The sequence below is a fragment of the Cynoglossus semilaevis genome, chromosome 7 (assembly GCF_000523025.1).
Source record: "Cynoglossus semilaevis isolate Cse_v1.0 chromosome 7, Cse_v1.0, whole genome shotgun sequence".
Taxonomy (NCBI): Eukaryota; Metazoa; Chordata; class Actinopteri; order Pleuronectiformes; family Cynoglossidae; genus Cynoglossus; species Cynoglossus semilaevis.
In genome coordinates, this window is record NC_024313.1 from 8387173 (window position 1) to 8414304 (window position 27132).

At 40.4% G+C, this 27132-nt stretch overlaps 1 protein-coding gene across 3 annotated transcripts in view; it reads right to left on the reverse strand.

The window, feature by feature from the left end:
• atad2b (ATPase family AAA domain containing 2B) overlaps positions 1 to 27132 on the reverse strand; it is a 56874-nt gene that overhangs the window by 27977 nt on the left and 1765 nt on the right. For 2 of the 3 annotated variants that reach the window (XR_003050012.1, XM_025056608.1), the window contains exons 1-22: positions 25003 to 25040; positions 24732 to 24879; positions 24100 to 24199; positions 23867 to 23990; positions 23482 to 23628; positions 23291 to 23366; positions 23003 to 23104; positions 22784 to 22895; positions 22575 to 22690; positions 22245 to 22419; positions 21972 to 22060; positions 20717 to 20876; positions 19644 to 19734; positions 19233 to 19544; positions 18472 to 18613; positions 17540 to 17726; positions 16967 to 17152; positions 11203 to 11338; positions 9850 to 10043; positions 9595 to 9754; positions 7282 to 7404; positions 6124 to 6258 (exon numbers count right to left, since the gene is read on the reverse strand). Coding sequence is in view for 2 of the 3 variants with exons in the window: in XM_025056608.1 (XP_024912376.1) it covers positions 6124 to 6258; positions 7282 to 7404; positions 9595 to 9754; positions 9850 to 10043; positions 11203 to 11338; positions 16967 to 17152; positions 17540 to 17726; positions 18472 to 18613; positions 19233 to 19544; positions 19644 to 19734; positions 20717 to 20876; positions 21972 to 22060; positions 22245 to 22419; positions 22575 to 22690; positions 22784 to 22895; positions 23003 to 23104; positions 23291 to 23366; positions 23482 to 23628; positions 23867 to 23990; positions 24100 to 24199; positions 24732 to 24879; positions 25003 to 25018 (3031 nt within the window). In the remaining variant the exon portion in view is untranslated. Of the gene's footprint in view, positions 1 to 6123; positions 6259 to 7281; positions 7405 to 9594; positions 9755 to 9849; positions 10044 to 11202; positions 11339 to 16966; positions 17153 to 17539; positions 17727 to 18471; positions 18614 to 19232; positions 19545 to 19643; positions 19735 to 20716; positions 20877 to 21971; positions 22061 to 22244; positions 22420 to 22574; positions 22691 to 22783; positions 22896 to 23002; positions 23105 to 23290; positions 23367 to 23481; positions 23629 to 23866; positions 23991 to 24099; positions 24200 to 24731; positions 24880 to 25002; positions 25041 to 25230; positions 25336 to 25444; positions 25545 to 26076; positions 26225 to 26347; positions 26380 to 26653; positions 26821 to 27132 lie in introns of those variants that run through there. The other variant, XM_017033619.2, reaches the window with a different exon arrangement.

Sequence of the window (27132 nt, forward strand, 5' to 3'; positions counted from 1 at the left end):
TAACGACACCTGCACCTTCAAAATACAGTCTTCTGGTTTAAGATCTGTTGACCACCATTGGGACAACACTCAGATCGGCTGTAAACAGCGATGAAAAACAATCCTGTTTCCTATTATCAAACTCTCCAAGCACCGTTTGCTCCTTGACCTTTGTGTCAATTCAGCATTTTCACCCTGACAATTCAATATAATTAATAATTCCGATGTGTTGCTCAGTTCAACAACATACAGGTTGGGAATGAGGTTAAGTGTTTAATCCATAATTGACTGAAGGTTTGAATGTGACTGGAAATGCTTGTTTGTGTCAAAGTGGTGTGTTGGCCGTTTAAGGCTAGTGAACATCACATGTTTTTTAGATAGTCTGCTAATAAAAATACAAATGTAGAATACTGGGGAAATAAAATGTGTACTTATTTTTTCTAAATGCATGCTGAACATTTCATATTTTGGCTCTGCTCACCGCTCACTTTGCAACATTCCTCTTCCTGTGCCTGTAGGGTTACACCGAACAACTACCTCATACAGCTCTACTTAAAAAAAGCTAAACGAATAAAGAGCTAAAAACATCTCAGTATTAATACAAAATAAGAAACTGTCACGAGGTAGAGCTGGAGTCAGAGGATCAGGTCTGTTTCTTTTTGTCCTCCTTTCTGATCAGTAAATGGCCTGTGGGAAGATGATGCCTTTGGTGTCCTCCTCATGGAAGACGGACGTGCCCTGATGCACCAACAGCTCCGTAATCAACCGGAGATGTCAGCCTTTGCCTACGCTCGCCTACAATAGGGATATGACTGTGGGGAAAAAAAGGGAAAAAGCTGCTGCCCCAGGTGAAAAAAACTGCACATCTAACTCACAGAGCAGGAGCAAAGAAGTAAAGAGCCGTGAACTGTAAGTTCCTTCTTAACTGATGTGTATTTTCACACCCACACATGTGAAAAATGGAAAAAATCAAGAGTGGGGATATGGTAATGTACCAGAATGGAAGGTGGAAGTGGCCAGGGGAAGAATAAAAATCTATAATAGAACTACACTGCTGTCTACATGTTTTGTGTACAAATTACAGCTCATTATCTTCATTATGTGCCGCAATAAGCAAGCATAATTAAAAACCTGCAACAGCACTGATTTGTGTAACGCATGACAAGAATATATAACGTTGAAATATAGCGCCGAGTGTGTCTGTATTAAATGCTACCGCCGTGCTTTCGATTACTCTGTTGACTGTCAGGATCGATGACCTGGAGGCCAGTGTTAGTGTCAGATGTCACACACGGGTGAAAATGTGTCAGAACTCATCAGGAATGCTGTGAGACTGTAAAGGGAATCAGGCTGTCACCATTATGAAACAACAGGAAAGTGGAGAAGTCAAACACCATCACTACAAACTTAGTATTCGCACAATGAAATTAATTATCCTCCTAAAATATTCAAAGCAGGTTATTTGTATCCAGACATATGGTGTTAAAGTTGAACGCCAAGAGGAGATGGTGAAAGAAAAAAAAAGATGTAACAGTCTTGCTCTACTGTGACACATATTTTTAAAAATATAAATTTAGATGATTCTCTGCTCTCTGGTGGCATCATCGCCATAAAAACAAGTCTGTTCTCTCTGTAACCATGTCCTCAGCACTGAGACGTGTTCTGGTAAAGACTCAAACTCTTTTGGGAACATTTAGCACCAGTACATTTGTTGATGTGTTTTTAAAAACATGACCTGGTCCAGCCGTCCCCTGCTGTCACTTACAGCATCAAAGGACAAATTAGAGGAAAAAAAAAACCTACAAGAGGATTTTAGCAGACGGAGTTAGTGCTTCATTTACAGCAATTAACTTGCTAATTAGTGAAAATGTCAAAGTTTTAAACTGCAACAACTCAACAAAAATGCAACCCAACAACTCCAGATTCTCTCACCTTGAACTAAAGCCACATTTCACATCGGAAATATACAGATGAAGCTAAGAGGTTTTTATTAGGCACCATTACGTTTACTGAAATAAAAAAAACACAACAATGACTTTTACATTCTGTTTGCATTAGACTCAAAAGTGTAGGAAGTAAAAATGCTTGATCATATACAACACATTAAGAAAAACCACAACGCATGACACCAGATCTGCGTCCTTGATGGGGAAAAAAAAATCAATGTTTACCACCAACAGATATCTCATCTGTTTGAGCTGTGATGAAGCGATAGTTTAAGAATGACTTCAAGACAGTGAATGTGTCAATTCTAATTCTAATTATTGGAGCAATCATTCAGACATTTAAACTGTGGATTGAAGCTCCAGCAGTTCAAGGATAAGGAAGAAGTGATTAAGTGGTAGAAGTGGTAGAAGAGTAAAGAACCCTATTTCCTTTCCCATCTTTTCTGTAAGGACACACAGCTTGTAGTCATTGTCCATGAGCAAAGGTAATGAGCAGTGAAGCTCAATTATTCCAGCGTAACTTTGGGCTGATTTCTTCACGGCAAAAAATTAAGCGTTTCAGTGTTTACCATATCATGGCTTCCTGCAATGCAAAGTAGTAAAAGAAGGCATTAAAGTCCATGGAAGAACATCACCAGCCAACCTCGTGGAGTGTGTACGCGTAGCAGGCAGCACCAACCAACCAACCAACCATGTGTGTTAAGAATAAAGAGAATGACAGACACATAATGACTCTTCAAAAACACTAACACTGATGTCGGCTCATCTCCACAAAAAAAACAAAAAAACAACTATAAATGGAAGCGAGCGGCATCATGGATGAGTTTACATTCATTTCACGCTCTGAGCCACAATCCACCAGGAATGTGAGCCCAAACGGCAGCTTATGCTCAGAGCTTTTTCATCTAGGCCAAAGGATTCTGCCTGGTAGTACTAAAAAAGCTTAGGATAATTGGGATAAAGAGTAGTTTGGAAAACAAATAACGCCGCCTTCAGAGAATCAAGCAGAGACTTTTCATATATATATAATGGCAAAAAATTAGGATTCAAACTAAACGTTTTTTGGGTCACAAAAATATGCTTATGGCAAAAAATTAGGATTCAAACTAAATGAAACTTCATTTGAATTGTTTGATAAGACATGAAAAATAATAATAAAAAATAAATAATAGTTATATGAACGTTTTTTGGGTCACAAAAATATGCTTTAAAATCCAATAAATAAATAAAAAAAATTTACATAAACCAGTGGACAAAAGGCCACCTGTCCTTTATGTCCCAGTTACCGGACCCATTGTGCTGACTGCAGAACTCATCAAACAGTTGTTTAGAGAGTTTACAAAAGCAACAAAGATTCACTGTTGCTTTGGGTAAAAACAAGCAGTTCGGAGAAATATTAAGGACATCGGTGAGCGTGCGGAACGCAGTGGCTTCAAGGTAACGCTAGTATAACAGATACAGCATCCTAGTAAACAAACATGTATGTTGTCTTCAACATTGCTTTGTATTGCTCAAATAAGGAGGCACCTTGTTATTAACCTATTTTTTCTTGTGCGGCGTGACCATCACAGTGTGTTACAGCCTGCTGTCCCATTGTCCTGGAAAAAATCCAGGCCATCCTTTTATGCAGTAACTGCTCCAGCCTGAGGTAGAAAAGGATGCAGGAGTGTTTATTATGACTTAAAATATCCTATCAAAGCCTTATGATAGATTGACACTGGTCACTGGGAGCGAAGCATACTGTTTACACAGACGTGAGACACGACACGGGACGGCGGCAACGCAGAGAAGCGTTCCGTCTACATGAATGCAGCCTGGCTGCTGTTGCCTTGAGCGTGCTATTGAAAAGATAAGACGGATACAATATGCAGTGGAGGCACGGGTTTTCTTTAGTAAACAATTTTAACAGTTGAAGGAAAATCTGTTGTCAATCTCTGTTAAATTTAAAACACTAAGATCAAATTTGACATGAAAGAGAGTATATGGTTCAGCTATAATAGAACAATTAGGAAAACCAAAGAGAATGGCGCAGCTTCTGGGTGTTAAAGAATATCGTGTTCTTTTGATCTGTCACTAAAAATCACAGTTGACTGGGCTTGTGGAAACTGTCGAGAGTGAATGAGAAAACTGAGACAACTCAATTATTAATGAAAAGAAAGTACTGTATATGAACCAGATCCTTGTGGTGATGCACTACAAATGAACCCGGGGCTGCAGTCCAGGTAATGGGCCGTGCATTCTCTGCTCCTCAGGGATGAAGTGACAGGACAGGGAAAGTGATGTTGCCGGAAAAAAAGGGATCTGTGAGGAAAGGAGAGCTGGGAAACCTTGACGGAGATATCTATGCAGGCTAATGGAAACCACATTTCTCCTTGCTGGTTCCTGTGCATTCGCAGTACCAGGATCTTCCATCTTTCTATGACTAATTGACCAGACAAAGGCAGAAGCTGTACAAGTTGTGTATCTGCAGAAATTGTGTTGACCAAAGCCCTTGCTTTTTACACTTTTTAAAAATATCTTTGGCCACAGAGCTTCTTCCGTAACTTTTTTACATTCCCTTGAACTTTACATTATACATGTCTATTTCAAGGGCAATCTTCAGCTCTAGGCAATATGAAATGGCGGTTACTGAAGGAAAGGCGGCCCCTCGATAAATCTCAGGACGGAACTGCCAATACCGGAGCCTTTTTTTTCATGATGCGGCGGTGTCATATAGAGACATAACCGACTTTGTGATCAATTAGCCTAATAGCTGCCTTGCTGATTTGCTCCAGGTGAGAACTGGCTGCCAATGTCACAAATTAATCACCTGAGTTAGTCTAATTAATTAAGCCTCTGGTGGAGGCAGATAACGACTCTCCCAAGAGCCTCTAAATTGGTGGTCCGCATCTGTGACATTTAGCGTTGGAGATAAGGACTTCCGCTAAAAGGGCCATACAGGGTTCTTCTGTTCACCATCCCCAAACACAATGTCCAGTTAATTTACCATTGTTGCATATTATTTAAATCGTTGGGAAAACTTGGCCCATTTTTAATAAAAATAAACAAATTAAACTGTATAAAAAAGGAACAATTCCTAAAAGGTCTACATCTAATTATTGTTTTCTCTGATAAAAAAAAAAGTAAGATACACATGAAATATCATGTGATATAATAAAATGTCATGCTTAACAGCTGGAAAAGTCAAATGAGCCACATGGGGCTGTAGGCTGTAATTACTGATATGTCACAGCGATCTTTGGTCGTAAACAAGACAAAAACTATTTGACTTGCAGCTGTACATTAAGACGTCCCTTTCTTTTTCTCAGTTAAGAAATAAACAGTACACTTTTGTCTAAGGATTCTGTTCCCTCTTATAGAGTCTTATAGAGTCTTGGACATGAGATATGGAGATATTCCAAGTACTAATGGTAGCCAACAGAGGCTCTCCTTTCTCAAGAGGTGACCCATCTGACTGGGAGAAGCCGAGGTTTATACACACAGCAGGGGTTCTAATTGCAATATTCCTATGAGAGAAAAGCACCACCTTGTGACCAACAGCTGAAATGCGTGGAAAATCCTGACATTACAGCAGCCATACTAAAATCCCTTTTAAACAGCACATGTGCCACTACACCGTCTCTCATTTTCTACTTTAACCTCAATGCTTAGTCCCACGTGAAGAGGTTAGACTTTTTTTTTAGATTATTACTTCTAGAGGCTGCATAATCCTCATTCAGGATTCAAGGCAAGAGCTTCAATGGACTGCCCCCTGCTCATGCTCAGCCGTCCCTTCACCCTTAGGCACCTGGAGATCACCACAGGTGGGCTTGTAATTGCCCTGTGGTGTGGTCATGTTCTAACGAAGGTCGATCTCTGAGTTCCTTCTCTACTGCTGAGAAATGGATTCCGCAGATTTAACTTTGGGAATGAACTGTATTTGGAGAAATATTTTCACATGTGCCAGATGAGACTGAAAATACTCGATGAAACTGATTGGAAAATGAACATTATGTGCAGAAAGACAGATCCATGATGTGCTGATTAAAGCGGCGCCCTGACTCAGCACCGACTCAGCATCCGTCATAAAACTTTTGAGAAAGTGAAAGTGGCTAGACCAATCATCTATACGCCTGATCACTTAGAGGATTTCATCAATCACATTGTTTTTGCAGCAAAGCAATTAAAAAGTGTGTGAGGTGAAGGATTGATTACTTACTGGAGGAGCTCACGCATTGTTTGTCCGTGGCCTCGCCCTGAGTGCTGCTCCTGGTCGGCTCCTCTCCCGTGGCGGGGGGCTTTCTGGTTGCCACAGCACCCGGTGCAGCCGTCTGTGGAGGTGGTGTGAGCAGGTCTGTGCAGCACCCCCAGAGGATCAGACAACAGGTTAAACTCTTTTCATATGTGCACTAACTTACTGTGTGTTTGTGTAAATGTTTTAGCAGTTGAAAAAAAAAAAAAAAACCAAAGTCTGAGTATGAGTTACCACATATTACAGGTCCTTAACAACTCACTTCAGATGCTGATACTGTAGGTCACTTTTGACATTTCTTTTTAAAAGTAAATTTAAAAAAATGTAATTAATGCTTTTTATACAGTTGTATACTTCTGCAAAATCCAATAAACAAAGTTGAAAAAAAAAATCAGAAACCTAGTATTTTGAAAAAAATCTCAACATTTCTTAGAGATGTTCCTGAAGCAAAAGCCTGACTCTGATTTACCCAAAGTCCACTCAGCAGTGCTTGGGGCTGTTTGGTGAACATACAGATGCAGAGCATGAAGCAGACATCTTGAACAGAAGGTACCGTCTGGATTGCTGCAGCCTCGGGCATGCCTTCTTACTGCTCCACATACTCTGCACTAAAACTCCATCAAGTACTACCGAGCAGCCCGGGTGATTATTTTCTCCTGAAAGCAAGTTTCTCTTCTGAAAAACAATCTAATGGTCCCAAAGAACGCAGAGCGAAAAGGCAAACAACGACCTACAGAGCAAACGTTGAGTGGCTTGGTGTTTATTATTCAACTCAGGGAGTGTTTTTTATTATTATTTAAATTAACAAATGAAGCTTTTAAGTGCACTCCTATTAGTGTGTAACATTAGTGTTTGTTGTAGGTATCCACAGAGAGAGCACGGAGATATAAAATACAAACTTGCCAATTTGAGTTTTAAAGTGGTAATTATCTGCAGTCAAACTGGCTGTTTGAAATGTTTATGACAAAAATATTTAAATATCTAAGATATTTAAATTGCACCATAACCTTTTTGTTTCAGACACACTAACCGGAATAAAAAGTTCACTACTGCAGTAAACAGAGTTTTGGGTTATTTGGGTTATTTTTAGTTTACAACTTTGATTCGGTGAAACTGTTTCCTCACTCTTTTTCCGTCGCGCCTCTTTTATTTCTTCACACATGCGGTCGAACTCCGGGTCCAGCTCAGCGGCAAATATAGCATGGGCTGTGTCCTTTAGGCTGCATGCTCGGTGTCTGATCACCTTATCTGGGAAAGAGAGGGACAGAAAACATGAGCCTTTTTAAGTTTTTTTTTTTCTCATTAAATATCTATTTATTTTCTTACACTGTTAAGGCTTACAAGCAAGGACTGAGGTTTGGAGATTAACGGGGCATATTCTCCACACTCCATGATGTGTGTAAGAGAGTCAATAAAGAGCAGATGCCTTCTCTACTGCATCTGTGAGAAAGGTCGTTCTAAGATCTTCTCACAGCTTGAATAAGGGAATAAAGGTAGGCTTCGTCTGTTTATATATAAAAACAAAGCAAGTGTGTACACTGGCAAGCAGGACGGTTAAGCTTGAATTAAAGACTCCCCATCCCCCTACACCTTCATAGCAGTCTTCCTTCAGTTTGCTCTGAAATGTATAACGGTGTCGTTAAATCTACCTTGTCAGTTCCTGCATCTGTGTGGAGAAAATAAATACTGAGACGAAGGGGGAAAAGTCCAAAAATCACAGGCTCTGTAAACACTGCGACTCTCATTACAGCAGACACAGAGAGAGCAGTTCAGGCAGAGGGTGGCAGGAGGGTCACAATATGTCAGCTTTCTTTGTCTAATTGGAGGACGGCTGGCTAATTGCGATGACTGCTATTTGAGTGTGTGTATGTGTGTGTGTGTGTGTGTTTGTGCAATAAAAGGGCATGGGAAAGCAACAAATGGCAGGTAAAATGCCAGAAGAGCAGAAGGAAGCAAACTGCTGTTTATCTGTTCTCCCACTGTTGCTGAGTTGACCGAGGATTGTTTTTGCCATTTCCCTGGAGTAATGAAGAATTTGTAGCAATAACTCACACGGTGGAGACACATATTGTGCAGCTTTCCCCCCGGTTTTTTTTATCAATACCAAGTCATTATCTGTCGAGGCCAGTAGGTAAAAAAGACATGAAGACCAACATAAACCTTGGTCTTAATATAAAGATGTACATGGATGACACTATCGTCCTTGGAGAGCGAACAGTCCTCTGTGTGCAGGCGACCAGACCACACAGGGATAATGAGTTTTCTCAGCACTTTGTAATCTACAGTAGAACTTTCTAGCAGCATAATTGTGCAAAGTCTGAGCTATATTCCCAGGGCCGGGCCATAGATGAGCAGGCAAGAGCCTTCGTTAGTCTTTTTTATTAAACTGCCTAATTGCATTTTTCCCCTTTAGTGTATCATTTGTAGACCCTGCATTCCAACAAATGACCCAGGCCCTTTGCCTGAAAAGACAGAGAAATGATTTATTCATTCGAGCTGGCACAGAACTGCTTCCCATTAGTAGCAGCCAGTTATATGCTAGCGAGGGAACTGAAGCAGCTAAACACACGAGGCAAAATTAAAATGGGCACGTCGAGTGAATGGTCTGAAGCTGACCTACTGTATGGGGCCTTTCACATAATATCAGTGGTTTTTCTCCTGAGATTTTAATTTTAGCATCGGGCACTTTTCTTCTTTTGTGGAACCAGCTGTTCTTAATTGGCGTCCATTATTCCTGGTTATTATGGTGCACACACAGACACGCATCTCTCTGTCTAAACACAGGCCTTTTTTTTAAACATATGCAACTCCTCCATTAGGAGTATAAATATAAATCTAACCTATTAGGAACCGTTTGCAGAAATAGGTCTCTTTGTTTCTTTGTGTTCCAAAACTCATTATGAAGCCAGCAGCAGAGGGACGACGGAAGTGAACGTGGGATCAAGTCGCAAATAAAAAAAAGTGACAATGAAATTATCATGCACTACAGAGCATGCATTACACAGTGAAAATTCTCTTTGCTGTGTGTATTTCATGTCATTTTAACTTCTGCAAGACTGTTCTGTAATTTTATTGCCTGGAAGCCCCGTTTTTGTAAGTCATTAAGTGGTTCGTTTAATTACTTTTTACTCGCACAAACACAGCCTAATGAATTAATACAAAGACTGCACAAACACACGGGCAAATTATTTGGACTTAATATACCTCAGATTTGCAATAGAAAGGACTTTGCTAAATTTATATTTCAAGGCCAGTGTTTCTCTATTAATATAATGAAGTACCACCCATGGCACAAAGAAAGAAAATACAGCTTTTATTGGCAGTGGTCGGGATTGTACCAATACAAACGGAGACAAAAGCAGCTGCAGGACTAGCATATGAGTATTTGTATTTGTATTCTTGTCTCTCAGAAACATTTTGATGTCCATTACTTCTTACCTCCAGGGTCCTTGTCAGGGTTGTATTCTAATGCATTACTGCATATGAGGTCAATATCCACCAGGAACTCTTTCACTGTCAGGTACTTGTGTGTGTCAATCTTGGTCATGACAGTTGACAGGTCCATGGGCTGCTGAATTACTTCAAGGTAGTCTGACACCTAACACCACAAACATAGTTTGTTTGAATAAAAGCTGAATAATTGTGACTGACAAACTGTGGAAACAGTCACACGACGCATTCGTTCCTACTCACCTCTTCAATGTCAACAGGCTTGCTGAAGATGTAAAACCGTTTGTCAGTGGCCAGGCGTTTGGTCACGTCCCTGAGAAAGAGCCTGAGCTCCCGTAATGTGTTTTCCTCCTGATCAGCCAGACGGCGCTGTTCCTCTGCTGACAGCACTCTGGGGCCCGGAGCCGCTGCCACTGGCAGAACTTCTTCACACTTTCCTGGAGATGGAAAGTCAAGTGAAAGACATAGAGCAGAACTGAGAGGAGAACCACACATCGCAGTTCCACGCAGATTCAATTAAAAAAACAATAATTTCACCAAGGAGTCTTGAAAGACAAAGTGAAAACTAAAATGTTTCATCGCAAGTGAACAACAAGACTCTAAAGCCTCGCCACAGGCAAAAACAACAACAACAAAAAAAAACAACTCACAGTTCCACTGCTCACATTTAAGACAGCAGAAATGTCATCTCAAACGGAATCCTTGACCTTATTTTTTCCATTAACCTATGCAGGTAAACAAGTTTCGACATTCCTGCACCTGGGAAATTCCACTGCAAACATATATTCAAAGACACCGAGAAATAAGATGCAGCCTGTGACAGAGTGATGAGGCCAGCTAAGCAGATATTCTCTCCTGTTTTCCCCAGGCATCTGTCTTTGCCCAAGGGATTCGCAGACATCGTTAGGAAGAAGCCACAGCCCCTAAGGCTGCTTCACTCACTGGGAGCATTTCAAACCCTGATTCTAATTATGGCTAATAGCAGCCGGGCCCTCTCATGGCAATTCCTTTTCCTGCTTATCGCCTGTCCTCTCTACTGGAAGCCAGACTGCTGTCTTGGTTGGACTGGAACCCCTGAAGAGCACTGGAAAAGTAAAGCACGGGACCCCTACCTCGCATCAAAAAGGGGGTGTGGGAAAAACTGCCGGGCACTATAAGGGTTTTTCTATTGAAATTTCTGGATGAACAAGTCTCAGGTATTTCAGTGTGATAAAAGGACTTTGTACACAACATAAACAACATGACTACAGTTTAAAAAGCCATTTTGCCACAGTTTGTTTACAGAAAAACAAGTGGTGAGAAACAAAAATGTTTCATTTTTGTTTTTAAGGTTAAGAACAAAAACCCCTAGTAAAAAGACAACAATTACAACATTAGTATTCTATTCCTCTGTGCTGCATATTAATAATGGTTCTGTAACATTTACTCTGGACCCTGAACAAACACGCCCCATATCAGACAACCTTTACGCCACATTAGCTCCAGCGGGCCTCTGTAGAGACGTGAACGCAGCAACTATAACCCAAACCTTATCCATCTGTATGCTCATCGAGCGGATAACACTGTGGAGCAGAAATGACATTTAAGGCACAGTACCTGCATTCCTGACACGTGGTGGAGCTCTGGCTGCCTGGACCAGAAGCAAATCAGAGAAGAAGTTCCGTCTGTCCTCTTCACTTGGAGGGCACAACGTTAACACCTCGCCGTAGGTCTTCTGGAATATACTTCTCACCTTTGAAGCGAGTGAGTTAATAAAATGACAATGAAGTCAAGCAGAATGTGAAGGAATTCATTGCATCCTCTACTGGTTCATTACTTCTCACAGATCATGTCATTTGGCTATGACTCGTTATAGGAGAACAAAATTAATTGTCAAACTTTATTAAGTAAACAGATTTGAATACAAATGAGCTTGAAGACAAATGGTAGTTTAATGACCACCTGCAGAGTGTGGCTGGAGTTAGCGAGAAGTCTGAATGTAGTCGTTTGTAGTCAGCTTTCACTGGTTATGTCATTATCATTATAGGCAAAAATGTATTAAATAATAATAAAATATAATAAAAAAGGGGATTTATACTCTCAACATAAGCTAAAGCAAATTAGACAAAGTCCAATGAGTACAGTTTTAATAAATAGACCTCACAATCCACGCACCACGTGTTGGCCGCTCGTGTTGCATGACCCTGTGCCATTCAACCATCTTTATCAGAGAAGTTTTACAATCTTCAAAAGTGTCAAGTAATAAATGTCTCCACTTCTAACACATATTCAATCAACATACAGTGACTAACTGAAGGCCCAGGTGCTTTGTGAAATGTACTTGGTGAAAGGGCCAGATAACGACAAGTCCTTCATGAAGAAAACTGCTCACAACACGTGGACAAAACCTTCAACTGAAAGGAGGACTTGTCGATTGAAAAAAAGCACACAAAAACTGTAAAATCACAATCAGTCCTGCATAATTAAGAAAAAAATCTTTAACCAAAAAATATATAATAATAATAAGTAGAAGGAATTGGCAAAGCTGCTCAACTCTGGGTCCGTTTCAGCATGCCACGAACGCCAAATGCTTGAAGAGTTTAAATTAAATCAGGCATCATAACAATGGTGGAACAAAAAGCATGGATGCCAATGCCAGTCGATGAATGCTCAAGGTTTAAACCAGCCTTTGAAACACCAACGGCCAAAATCAGCCAAACTAGAATTAAAAAACTAATTACAAAAAACAGGAGTTCTATTTTTTTAATTTCTTGAAAAACACGCCACGGAGTAACACCAATCTTCTTAATTATAAAAAAATAATAATTGTAATAAAATTTATGCAAACGAGATGCACTTTAAAATCCATTGAAACATAACTTAGGAAAGTTAAGTTGTGTGTGTGCGTATGAGTGTATTTGTGTGTGAACGTAGCTACATAAAAACAGCCACAGATGGAGTTATCTACTGCGCTTCTTTCAATTTTTTAAATTATCTTTCAATTAAAAGTTTACCATCTGTAATGAAGCACACTACTGGCACGGGTAAACAAAAGACATAGCTGAGCTTCTTTAAAGTCTAGTGAGCATTTTAAATGCTACTGGGGGCATCGAAGTTCCCAACTCAGTTGTGTGATGAAGTTCTCAAGCTGCTCCCGATGGGAAATCCCTGTTTGCTGGCTAAGCACTTTATATCTCGCCCCATCTGTCTTTCACATCGATCCTCTTTTTTAGACAATGCTTTTCTCTCCATATCCCCTTCTGGTCCGTTTCCTTCTTTGGCTCTCCTTCACACTAGTGGCAAAAAAAGGGGGGGAATGAAATGTATAATGATAGAAACAGCGAGGAGACGGCTAATGATTCTCCATAGGGTTTACGATGGCGTAAAGTGCAGTAAGGAAGCAGTCACGACATATTCCCCAAACAACAATCATTTCTTGAGTGCTGAGCACTTTATTTCAAAGCGGTCCAAAAGAAACCTTGCCGTCTCTCCTGTGTTATTGTCCAAAAAAGAAACTTTCATACAACTGGAAATTGAGCACACAGTAAAACACAAAACTAGAATCAACAGTCCTGTGTGCAATCCACATAAAAAGCAGCTGTACTGGAGACGCAGCACTAAATCACCACGGTCTAGAAGTAAAAACTCTGCCTCTGCCTTTGAGAACACAGGAGATCACTTCAAATCTCCTGCAGGAGCACTGAAATGAAAACAAGAGCTGGAGAAAAAAAATGCTGATGAAATCCTAACAGTAATGCTCACTCTGATGCACAGACGGTGACAACCGAGCAGGGGCAGAGTGGAGCTGCAAGAAGCTGGTGCTGCGGGGGCTTCTTTCCACAGGGGAAGCTGAACAATATTTTTGTGGTACCTGTGATGCAGAGGTTTATTTTGAAATTTTAGGGACATTTAAGAGTGTGAAGGTTATGAGTTTCTTGATAAGTAGATATAAAATCATAAAGATTTTGACTCCTAACAGGTTTATGTCGAAGACAACATTCCTGAGGAACTGTTTCATTGCGTTGCTAATTAGTGAAGTAACCTACCTGGGAAGGAAGGAAAAAATATATAAGAATTAAAAATTAAAACAATAGCATATAATGATCAAAATAATTGTTTACTTAACAACCTAGAAACTCAGCAAACTCAAGTTTGCACTTTATAAGTAGCTACCATCTGTTGGGTTTCACAAAGAAACCTCTGCACATCTGTGCTATCTCCTCTTCTAAATATATTTCAAGTTTACAGATTAATTTATTTGTTCAAAAGCCCATTACGATAAACACCCAAATAGTTTGGACCAGAGTAGACCACCTCAGACTTATTTTAAATCTAGATGTCATGACATCGCCGCATGAACAAAGAATTCACATATATATAATTGGCCTCCATCTACCTGTATTTAAATCCTACATCAACCAACCGGTACTATTAAAAAATCCTCTAAAAATATAAGTGAAGTCGTATGAATTGTTTGTTTTTGTTTACTGCATTACATCATCTGTGTCTCCACACATTAATATTTATGTCTTTTCAGTAATTTCAGCACAAGCATCTACTATTTCCAGCCAGTTATATACATACACACACACACACACACACACACACACACACACACACCGACTGTAGGTTGCCGTCTCCCTAACTGCTGTTGGTAACAGCTATTATTTCTGCTTTACAAAAGATGTGTTGGAGCTATTTCCATTAGCCTCCACCAAACTGGAAGCCCAGCCATACACAGTGAAGGGCTGTTTGGGGAATGAAGGAGGCCATGTAGTTGGACCTAAGCCTGTAGTGACAGTTTTGGCTGGGGAGGGATGCTGCCTGCTCCCTGCTGAGGTTTGGAGCTGAGACAGCAGCTGTCACTGTGTTCTCAGAGCCAGACAGTGCAGCACCACACTCACACACAGCCGAATTGCTTACAGGACCAAACACTGCGGCAAAACCATACTCGAAAATTGAAAAGCAAAATTTCCCACAGTTCCACAAAAAAAAAAAAAAAAAAATCCTAACGTAATAAAACACATTTCTGCAAATAAGTGAAATTATTGGAAAGATAAATACTGCCAGGCTTGTCCTTGTTTCCAACATGCAAATTGTTCTCAGTGGAAAGTCTGGGCCGTGTTTCAGTGGGACCAACTATAAACTTAGCAGTGGAGCTCCTAGTGTGCTTCTGTGGCTTACTGAAAATCCATGACCTCTGTGGAACTGAGGACAGTCTGCAGACTAATGTAAATTATTATCACAGATTAATAAACAGCAGGATAAACCTCATCTTAATCCAACACATAATGGGGAAACTTTCAACTGCAAAACATGAGGAAAAGAAACTTTCCAAAATAACACAAAAATAAATAAAAAAAATAGGAAAATCATTACAGTATCAACTGGCAGTAACAACATCAGAGATTAAATAAGCACAGTGGTCTTCTCCCCCGTGAAGTCTACTGCAGAAAGTGTCCCTCCCACCTTGGAGCATCACCAGGATTGAAGTCTTGCTTTCCCCGCGGCCAGACAGAGAAAATACATCCTGCAGTCTGGCCATATACTGTGATATAGTTTTCCAGGGCCTTCCAACCCTCTGACCTAATTACAGTCCTGCTTTTGCCTGACAAGAGTAAAGCCCTCTTTACTTTCCTCCATATCTTTTCCCCATCTAATTTCCTCCACTCCCCATCCCCACTCTATTGCAATCTCTCATTTCCAACCAACCACACAGTAGGTGGTCTGATGCTGCTTTGGTTTTTTTCTCTTTCTTTCTTTTTTAAAAAAAGATTTTTTTCTCTTTCTTTCTTTTTTTTTTAAAAAAAGAGAGAATAATAAATCCAAGAGAAGGGATAGAGGAGCAGCAGTGAGGATCACCAAAGAGAAAAGTGGGCAGTGGAATAATTGATAAGGAAAGGGAGATGAAGCTGAAGTAGATGGAACTCTGTGGGAGCAGAAAACCTCGACTGTGATACACTCTGTGTATCTGTACTCACATTACGGACTATGAAAGGAAAAAGGACCCTTTGATTTATGACTTCAGTGGAGGACTCTACTACTGAGTAAAAATACTTCAGGTTCGACACTACGCACCGGCATTTTGACCAAAGCCAACAAACGGACAGCAATTTGTTAAAGTTTTACTCTTAGATTAATTCTTAAAATGCTCCTAAATGACCCTGGATAACTAGGATACCTTTAATTTGGTTAAGAAATAACTCATTTTATGCACATGTCATCTTAAAACAGCACCACCAAAAGGTGTAATTTCTTTTTAAATATTCTGCATAATTTTTCCTACCTCCCCTGACAGTTGTGAGTAGTGAGTCTCAGCCGTGGCAAGAATTAGGACAGGGCTGAAAGAGGGCACATCCTGCAGCAGGGTGAGAAAAGTGCTCTTCACTGTGTCACCCACCGTCTCCCACCACTCAGAGATATGGGGCATGAAAACCACACTTGGTACGCTCCGAGACGCCTCACGAAAGACCTGCAACCAAAAACATGTTCTGTTAATTTTAATTAAGTCAGATGAGCTGTTGGTTATGGTTCAAACATAATCTTAGATATTAAATAATATCTGCACACTGCCATTTAAAGAAAAAAAAAATCTAAAATCTCACTAAAAAAGTAAATCTACATCTTCAAAGATATAGTGCTCAGAGATCCAGGCAATCATATGTCTTCTCAGAAACAAACATTTGAAGTTTTCCTGACAGTTTGATGTATGTATTTTGTAAGACATCTGCGTTTTTGCATCGGCTGTCAAACAGTCTGACATTCCTCCATATCTTTTCCCCATCTAATTTCCTCCACTCCCCATCCCCACTCTATTGCAATCTCTCATTTCCAACCAACCACACAGTAGGGGGTCTGATGCTGCTTTGGTTTTTTTCTCTTTCTTTCTTTTTTTTTTAAAAAAAGAGAGAATAATAAATCCAAGAGAAGGGATAGAGGAGCAGCAGTGAGGATCACCAAAGAGAAAAGTGGGCAGTGGAATAATTGATAAGGAAAGGGAGATGAAGCTGAAGTAGATGGAACTCTGTGGGAGCAGAAAACCTCGACTGTGATACACTCTGTGTATCTGTACTCACATTACGGACTATGAAAGGAAAAAGGACCCTTTGATTTATGACTTCAGTGGAGGACTCTACTACTGAGTAAAAATACTTCAGGTTCGACACTACGCACCGGCATTTTGACCAAAGCCAACAAACGGACAGCAATTTGTTAAAGTTTTACTCTTAGATTAATTCTTAAAATGCTCCTAAATGACCCTGGATAACTAGGATACCTTTAATTTGGTTAAGAAATAACTCATTTTATGCACATGTCATCTTAAAACAGCACCACCAAAAGGTGTAATTTCTTTTTAAATATTCTGCATAATTTTTCCTACCTCCCCTGACAGTTGTGAGTAGTGAGTCTCAGCCGTGGCAAGAATTAGGACAGGGCTGAAAGAGGGCACATCCTGCAGCAGGGTGAGAAAAGTGCTCTTCACTGTGTCACCCACCGTCTCCCACCACTCAGAGATATGGGGCATGAAAACCACACTTGGTACGCTCCGAGACGCCTCACGAAAGACCTGCAACCAAAAACATGTTCTGTTAATTTTAATTAAGTCAGATGAGCTGTTGGTTATGGTTCAAACATAATCTTAGATATTAAATAATATCTGCACACTGCCATTTAAAGAAAAAAAAAATCTAAAATCTCACTAAAAAAGTAAATCTACATCTTCAAAGATATAGTGCTCAGAGATCCAGGCAATCATATGTCTTCTCAGAAACAAACATTTGAAGTTTTCCTGACAGTTTGATGTATGTATTTTGTAAGACATCGCCGTTTTTGCATCGGCTGTCAAACAGTCTGACATTCACTCAGACGGGATTTCCACACTCGACTTTTCCTACCACACATGAAAGAAAAGTGAAATTATCAGACAAAAAGCGACATCCCTCCTGTGTAATACCTGAGCACACGACTCCTCTGGTGTCTTAGCGCTGACAGAGTAAAGGGTGGGCAGATCCAGGCGATGCACTGGCAGCTTGTCCAGATGGTGCAGCAGCGCAGGGGCCAAGTGGGAGCTCTGTCCCGAGCCAGGGGCCCCGGCCAACAGAAGACGAGGCCGGTATGCAGTGGGCTGTCGAAGAGCAGAGCTGGAAGCAGAAGGGAGTTGGTATTTAGTGTAGTGGATAATACTGCGTGATTACAGATCAATGATAGTTTAGCCTTGTGAATTTTTTTTTTTCTCTCTATCAATTCTTGGGTTTTCAAATTCTTTGTTGAGTGTCATTTTCTTCCAGTGAAAAGAAAGGATGAGGGACTCGCAGCAGAGCTTGAATGTTTTGGCTTCTTGGTATGTCTTTAACCTGCTCATTTAATCCCAGCATTTAATCTCTAGTCCCTCAGAGATTGAACGCACAGTCTTAGTGTAAAATCAATAGGGTTTACCCTGTATTCAGTGAGCACTAAACACAACAAGATCAAACCTTGTTGTGAAGTGATTTGATGTCACAGCTGTAATAACAATAGTCCCAACTGCAAAAGGTTTGGGAACCACTGTAACAAAAGCACAAACTATCAAAGGTAAACTTGTCCTTTACTGAAAATAAATCTTTTTTTTTGTTGCACTCATGCACTAATTTAAGTCATTTACTTTCATTAAGCGGTGAAAATGTTTACAAAAACGTACAGTAGAACGTGCCACATTTATAAATTAAAGTGCATATGCCAGTAACATCATCACTACTCACTTAATACTTGACAACACATTATACTGTTAATTCATATTTTGTTGGTCAGACCGTTTTATAATTCATATAGATAGTACAATAAATTCAATCCTTCACTGTTGTTGCCCTCATTACTAATCCAGAATACTTCTGAATACTCTGGACTCACAAAGAAAAATGGAGGAAGGGTCTGTGCACCGCAGAAGACTCTTCGAGGGATGCAGCAGGCTCATCTTCGTAGATGGAAGACGAGCAATTCTCATTGTCATCATCGCTGTACAATTCCTCATCTAGCAGTTGATTGTCGCGGCCTAAAAAGTAGTGGAACAGGGCTCATTACAAAAAGCAGGAACACAACTTGTTAACAAAAAATGACTGAGCACTTTGGTGGTGAAAAGCACATAAAAGCTTGTTTTCACAAACTTTAATCGTGAAAGCAACCCTGTCGATTACATTAATGCGGCAATTTTCCTAAAAGGATAGGCATAAAAGGGAAGTCTGGCTCAGTGGCAAATGTGCAAAAACAAATTACAACTGAGGAAATTCATGTTGGAACTTAGTCTTAAACCTACAGCCGGGATGTTGCTCTGTTGCAGCTAATCTGCTGTAAACATTCCTGTTGACTTCAGGTGGGTTCTGAGGATTAACTGTTATCTAATATCTACACTATCACTTCTTATACCTCGGGGAAAGATGTTTCTCTACACCTTTGTACAATGTGCACAGTGACAGAAACATTTCATTATCTCTTTCTTATTTTGCTTCCTTCTTATTACAAAACTGCCAACAGAAAAACACCCAAACAAATCAAGCAAACAGCACGGGAGGGGAGAGCAAACGTCAAGGTGGGAGAGGCAGCATTTTGCAGTAGCAAAGTGAAGACAAAATATTACAGCCCCAACCGCAGCTCCCTGCATCCCCGACCGTTACCATGTGTGTTGCCTCTGTCAGAACACTGAGCATGAGGGAAGACTCTGAGCAGAGCTTTCAGCACCAAGGAGAAGGAGTTTGCCAGCAGGGGCCGCATGGTAGGGGACAGGGCTCGGCCTGGGGGAGCCAGGGCCCTCTGGGATGCTGGGACAATTGTTCTCATGGCCTTGCTGAAGTCACCAGGCCCCAAGACAATGGTGGAGACATCTAGCCTCAGTTTGACACTGCTGCCGTAGATTTGAGGGTAGCGACGACGCAGTGCCGCCAAGGCTGCCTCTGTGCAAAGTGCTTTAATGTCAGCCCCGCAGTAGCCTGAAAGACAGAAAAACAAAGGTAATCACAAAATATGTTTCTTCAAAATGTCAAACACCACATCTGTCATTTTACTGTAAACACAAATGTCAGCCTTACCAACACATTTTTCTGCAAGTTCTTCAACAAATGGCTCAGACAATTTGGGATTCCATTCCCGTGTATGAATCTCCAAGATGTGCTTTCTGGCCTGAGGTGAGAATTTCCAGTGAACAGAGTTACATGAGACACAGAGACAACAACAAAATAACATTGTAAAACACATAGCTCTATTATTTTCTATGTGAAATAGCCATGTAAAATAAAGGCTTTTCCTTGGAAACAGTGAATGCTTTGGACTCACTCCTTCAAGAAAATACAAACATTTAGACCTGTTGTTTTACTATTGTTCAGCTCACAACTAGCATTACCGGAGCTCAATTCACGTTATACTGAATATCAAACAAGATGTTTCAAGATTCTGCTTCTGCTGTTCCTCACAGACCTGCTTTTTCTTGGCTATTGTTACCATGTATAAACACAGCACTAAATACTCTTACAATACTGATGAAAATAAATCTATTGACGGGTTTTAAGCGTTCATTACCAAAATAATTCTCCACTCGTCAAATCAATTCTATTTTCCAGCAACTTCATTGGCCATCAATAAAGTCCCATTAAGCACAACATTTTCTCACTTTTAAACAAAGAAAACACCTTTCTGCTCTCTTGCACATCACCACGACCATCTACACTCTCAGGTCTTCAGCCTCCATCCATCTTGATGCAGCAGTTTGCCAGTATGATTACCATAGAGGCCGGAGCCTTCAGCCGATTCACCCCTGCCTCAGGAATTCTCTCCCACCAATCATCCTCAAAGCCAACTGTTAAGACCACACCTGTCCAGACTGGCTCACTCACTCTTACATCTAGGGTTGCACGCAGGTATAAATGTATGAACAGTTAGTAATTCTAATGAAATAATGTTAGTAGTTATCTGAAGGCTGCATAAACTGTGTAAATCAATGAATCAACGTCAGCCTGCACAATGATGCCAATCAAACTTATGATGTTGCTGCAATGCACAAAAATGCATCTAATGAAATTGAATTTGCAGGATCAACACAACTTGTGATGACAACCACTGTGTACACGATCTCTGGACAGAATATTGATTTTATAATCCTCCTTACCTTCTTGTCAGGCAGATTGAACAGAAACTCCCGGTCGAATCGCCCCGGTCTTCTGAGAGCTGGGTCGATAGAGTCAAGTCTATTTGTAGCACCGATGACCACTATCTCCCCACGACTGTCCAAGCCATCCATCAATGCCAGCAGAGTGGACACAATAGAACTGAACAAAGAAAATATGAAGATGTCACAGAAAGTTTTAGGTTGCTTTAAGCAAACACTCACAAAAGACAGAAAAACAAACAAAAAAGAAAATCACCAAACACACCATCCTATGATAACAAGGGCAAATGTTTTGAAATAAAACTGTGATTTGTATTAGGTCAAATACAAACAAAGGTTTCTGCAAAGAAAATAATCAGATAGGTTAAACATTTACAATTTTACTCACGTGAACTCTGATTAAAAACATATTATTTAGCAACAATATGAATAAAAATACAAAATCTATCCAGTTGATAACCCTTTTCCCAAATTGAAGGCTTAGGAAAATATTGAAAGACTACAAAGCCTGACTAAGTGATGCCCGACTTCCAGCATTAACGTCAGTTAATGTTGCCAGGCCCCTACTGGGCAGCTCAAGCTGTCACACACAATGTGCATGAACATGTGCCATGTCCTGTTGTGCCTTATCTTCTAAAATGAACACATGAACTAACATGCCTCTAGAGTTACTTTCCAAACCTGTGGCTCTTCTTTCAAAGATTTGCTGATGGAAACATGAGGCCGTATTGTGACGTACACATAAATCCATGATATTAATCTAAGACATTCAAGCAGCCAGGTAGCATGTTTTCTAACTTTCTCAAACCAAAGTGCTGTTATCATGGATTCCTAGGTTGCTACAGAGAAGCCAAGCAAATCAAAATTAAAATCAGAAAGAATGCAGTCTGCCGTACATTTCCAGTCTGGATACCGGCAAACCTGTGCCACCTTCTGGCAAGAAAAAAAACTCCAGCAGTTTAAAAGTGCAGGCAGGGTGGCCAGTGTTTGTGTGCATAAAATATAAGAGAAAAGTACAAGACAAACAAATGGGTAAGTTAGCGTTTGGTCTGAGTTATTTTTCAATGAGACACTTAACACCTCTGTCATATTTAAATTAATGATGAAGGAAGGCTGCTGTCAAATAAGATTTATCAGTAATGTAACGTGACACTGAGCCGCGTTAGAGGAATCAATATACTGTATTTCAAGCATTAATAATGAGAAGCAGGAGTTTAGCATTTTGCACACCAGAGTTAAATCACACTCCACTCACCTGTGTATCTGGTCTTGCCTGCTTGAGCGAACAGGAGCCAAACCATCAATCTCGTCAAAGAATATGATGGACGGCCTCATTAAGTACGCCTGATGACAACAAAAAAACACACACACACCAGAAAAGAAAGGTCAATACAAAGACAACAACACTGTTCTGTGAAAAACATTAATAATGTAATACATTAATTACCATTGAGGTAGAAAAGGCATTTGTTAAAAAAAGGCTGTGGATACAGTAAGGTGATAAAACTTCAAAGAAGCAGAAACTCACCTGGTCAAAGAGAAGACGTAGCTGCCGCTCTGATTCCCCGACCCATTTGCTGAGGCAGTCGGCTCCTTTCCTCATGAAGAAGGAAACCTTCTTGTCTCCCTGGCTGCACTCATTGGCTAGTGCCCTCGCTACCAGGGTCTTTCCTGTCCCCGGTGGTCCGTAGAACAAACATCCTCTGCAAAGGACAAGATAAAACCTCATGGCTTTGACCAAAACAAATGTTTTTATTTTTGCTTCACTTTATTGCAAAAAGTCCTTTTTGTTTTTGGTCTTATCTCACAAGCTTTTTTTCACCATCATGAAACAACAACATTTTGTTTGTTTTCTCACCTGGGGGGCTGAATCCTGAATTTCTCAAAGATCTCGGGGTAAAGCAATGGGAAAACTACCATTTCTTTCAACGACTGGATATGACAACTGAGGCCACCGACACTGTCGAACTTCACCTGAGGAGAGAACGCATTTCCCACATCACCCGTGACCGACCATGTACTTTCTAGCAATTCAGAGTCTTAAGTTTCAAACAAAGCTGTACTCACGGAGGTATCGAGGTTCATGGGGTCCACGTCAGCCAAGCTGGCGCCCACTTTCACTCTGTCACGCAAAACCCCACTGGCTAGGTCCTCAGCAGTCAGGTTCATAGGCAAGCATCTGTGGAAGATGAACAGAGAGGAAAACACATTAACTACTGCATTGTGTCCTAAATTACATTCACAAAAAAACTTGTTTCTAATGAGTATTTAATGAGCAACAATCACCTGTTTCTAGCCCGTGTCATGCTTTTGCTTTTCCTCCGCTCAAACCGTTCTTCATCAGAGGATGAGGTCGTGTCACTGCTGTGAATGGCATGTTTCTTCACTCTGTGAAGTGTGACAATCTATATTCAGTGCTGCACAATGAGAGTTTGACAGCACTTATTGATCAGTGTAATCCTTTCAGTCATCAAAGCTCCAAGCTGACACACGGAGGCAGCAATTCAAGTTTACACATTGATAAATTAACATTAGATGCGGCTGAACGTTTGTACTAGTAGGTTGTGCCCTAACCTGATATGGCTTCTTCTTGCTGGGGATCTATGAGTGTCAAAAAGTGAAGCATTGGTCTGCCGTCTGCTCACAGGCTCTGAGAAAACAAACACAAAGTTCCTGGTTGTGACAAATCAGGCCTGAAGCAGTAACAAGTAGAAATGATGACACGCGCACTGAATACAAAGTATGTGAATAAAAAATGCACGTACCAATAGGGGGTGCCTCATATCGCTGCACAGTTTTGCGCTGCCTGAGGTTGTATGGTCTGTCATTCTCCTCTCCCGCCTCTTCTGCATCATCCCCTTCATCATCATCTTCATCATCCTCTGCATCCTCTTCTTCTTCACCGTGAGATTCTAAAAGGTCCAAAAAGTAAGGATTATAAAACATCAAGGGAGAATTTCAATGCCCAGAGCTGTCCAGTTAAGATTAGTGTGGACATAAACACTTGGTCTGAATGGGGCTGAAGATTGAACTGATAAAATAAAAAATCACAAGGAAATTTTGGGTTTGAGAGAGAGAGGCAACTTGTTAAGTTTTCATGATACCTCCATCACTCTACTGATTCATAAAACATTGAATCAGTTCACTGACCTTCAGTCCCTTCTTCCACTTCCTGCTCTGTTTTGCTCTTGACTTTATGGTGTGCTGGCATGCTGTAAGTGCTCCTGCGCATGGACTTCCGGCGCTTCACCCGGGAATACATGTCAATGTTTTCCTGAAAAAACACCTTGAGGCTATGAGTTGTTTTCATAAAGTATATCATAAAGCTGCAGTGTTGGGATTTTCTCAACCCGCTTTGTGTAATGCAATATGACCTCGCACACCTCTTCGGGGTCTCCGGTCCACATGCGAAGTCGCTCCACCTCGCGATTTTGTCTGATGCTGCTGATGTTGTCCATCTCCTGAAGGACAGCCTCGGCAGTGCTGCACACGCCAGAACAAGCGGAACAGAGTGTGAACAAACCAAAGGCACCTTTTTACAAGTGCAACATTAGTGGGAAGGTCACGATCCGCAGTGCACCGAGAATGTGACATCACACATTAACGCTTTTGTTCTACACCAGGTGTGTAACATGAAAAACTACTGTCTCACAGTCACAGTCTCTCAGTAACTTTAATGTTATGTTAACAGAAATTCAGCTGGTATGCCACACTATCTATAATTCATATTGTACAGAGTTTTACTAAAGAAAATATTGCAAAGACCAATATTACTGTCAAAGTAAACTAAAAATTCTAATTACACTGTGATCATGTTAATATTTTTTTAAGGTTTAAGATCAGAATGGCAGGCCAGTGACAGACAGACCTAACATTAAGCAAATAAAATTAAGTTGCTCTTAAGATCTTCATAATTTAAACATACAGTATAACATGCATTTCTCTGTGGTAATTACTTGAGCTCGGTCCAAACAGTTCACATACAAAAAGACATGTCAGTAAAACTCCACACTACCTGTTGACAAGCTGGTCAAACAGCAGGCTCTGATTGAGGTGTTGAAATTGTTTTTTTCTAACACGGCAGCTCTTCCTCAACTCATCATGACCGTTCATGTGAGAATGGTCCCCACCTCCACTGTTCTCATTTCTGTGATTAATATGGTCTAAAGAATTGACAGACACTTCAATTGGGGACAAGTCATTTTAAAAACTGTACTTTCCATTTGCATGTGTACATGTGTGGCTTGAAGTTCAAAAATTATAATTACTGAAGACCAGACACTTACCATGACCATTTTGCATAATGCGTGAAGACAGCCTGGGAGTGAAACAAAAAAAGCGAAGTAAGGACATGTGGAGATAAAATTACATATGAAGATAAGTAATGCAAATAATAATCTTTAAAAAAATCATATGAAGATAAGTAATGCAAATAATAAAAAGTAACTATCTTTAAAAAAACATTTAAGCTAATTCCCTCAAAGCACATAACATTTAGCATCCCCTTCTTCCACTTCCTGCTCTGTTTTGCTCTTGACTTTATGGTGTGCTGGCATGCTGTAAGTGCTCCTGCGCATGGACTTCCGGCGCTTCACCCGGGAATACATGTCAATGTTTTCCTGAAAAAACACCTTGAGGCTATGAGTTGTTTTCATAAAGTATATCATAAAGCTGCAGTGTTGGGATTTTCTCAACCCGCTTTGTGTAATGCAATATGACCTCGCACACCTCTTCGGGGTCTCCGGTCCACATGCGAAGTCGCTCCACCTCGCGATTTTGTCTGATGCTGCTGATGTTGTCCATCTCCTGAAGGACAGCCTCGGCAGTGCTGCACACGCCAGAACAAGCGGAACAGAGTGTGAACAAACCAAAGGCACCTTTTTACAAGTGCAACATTAGTGGGAAGGTCACGATCCGCAGTGCACCGAGAATGTGACATCACACATTAACGCTTTTGTTCTACACCAGGTGTGTAACATGAAAAACTACTGTCTCACAGTCACAGTCTCTCAGTAACTTTAATGTTATGTTAACAGAAATTCAGCTGGTATGCCACACTATCTATAATTCATATTGTACAGAGTTTTACTAAAGAAAATATTGCAAAGACCAATATTACTGTCAAAGTAAACTAAAAATTCTAATTACACTGTGATCATGTTAATATTTTTTTAAGGTTTAAGATCAGAATGGCAGGCCAGTGACAGACAGACCTAACATTAAGCAAATAAAATTAAGTTGCTCTTAAGATCTTCATAATTTAAACATACAGTATAACATGCATTTCTCTGTGGTAATTACTTGAGCTCGGTCCAAACAGTTCACATACAAAAAGACATGTCAGTAAAACTCCACACTACCTGTTGACAAGCTGGTCAAACAGCAGGCTCTGATTGAGGTGTTGAAATTGTTTTTTTCTAACACGGCAGCTCTTCCTCAACTCATCATGACCGTTCATGTGAGAATGGTCCCCACCTCCACTGTTCTCATTTCTGTGATTAATATGGTCTAAAGAATTGACAGACACTTCAATTGGGGACAAGTCATTTTAAAAACTGTACTTTCCATTTGCATGTGTACATGTGTGGCTTGAAGTTCAAAAATTATAATTACTGAAGACCAGACACTTACCATGACCATTTTGCATAATGCGTGAAGACAGCCTGGGAGTGAAACAAAAAAAGCGAAGTAAGGACATGTGGAGATAAAATTACATATGAAGATAAGTAATGCAAATAATAAAAAGTAACTATCTTTAAAAAAACATTTAAGCTAATTCCCTCAAAGCACATAACATTTAGCATCTGGTAATTCCTAATCCTAAAAAAAAAAACACAGTATAATTAAAGCATTAAATTTACTTCCACCAGAGGAAATGCATTATTGTGCTGCACAAAAATATATATACAATGTGGAAAACAAATGCCAAAAACTGACCTGGTGTGATAAGTAGGAATGTCCCAGCTGACTCTCTGACCCTTGGTTTGAGGAGATGGGGAGGTATCGGTGGAGCTGGGCTCAGAGGCCACCTGCCGCCTTGTACGCTTGGAGGGCGGGGACACACGGGGACTGCTGGGACTGCTCACATCACTACATGGCTCCTTCTGCAAAAACAACACATAAGGTGCCCACTAATAATTCATGTAGTTCATGTGTATGACTTACATAGGACATAATGGGCTTTGAGGAGCAAAAAATGGACAGGAAAATTTCAACAAAAAATCCACCATAACAATGATCTATGAAACCAATATTATTGTACAATGTAAGTCCAAAGTAAAGAGCCCTGTGTTAGACAAGACACCAACTAGTCAAGGTTCTTTCTAAATCTCAATATCACCCAAACCAACGTCCTTGGTGGAAACGCCCTTGTCTGCTCAACTTTCCTGCGTATGTAAGATCAAATTGCACATGTG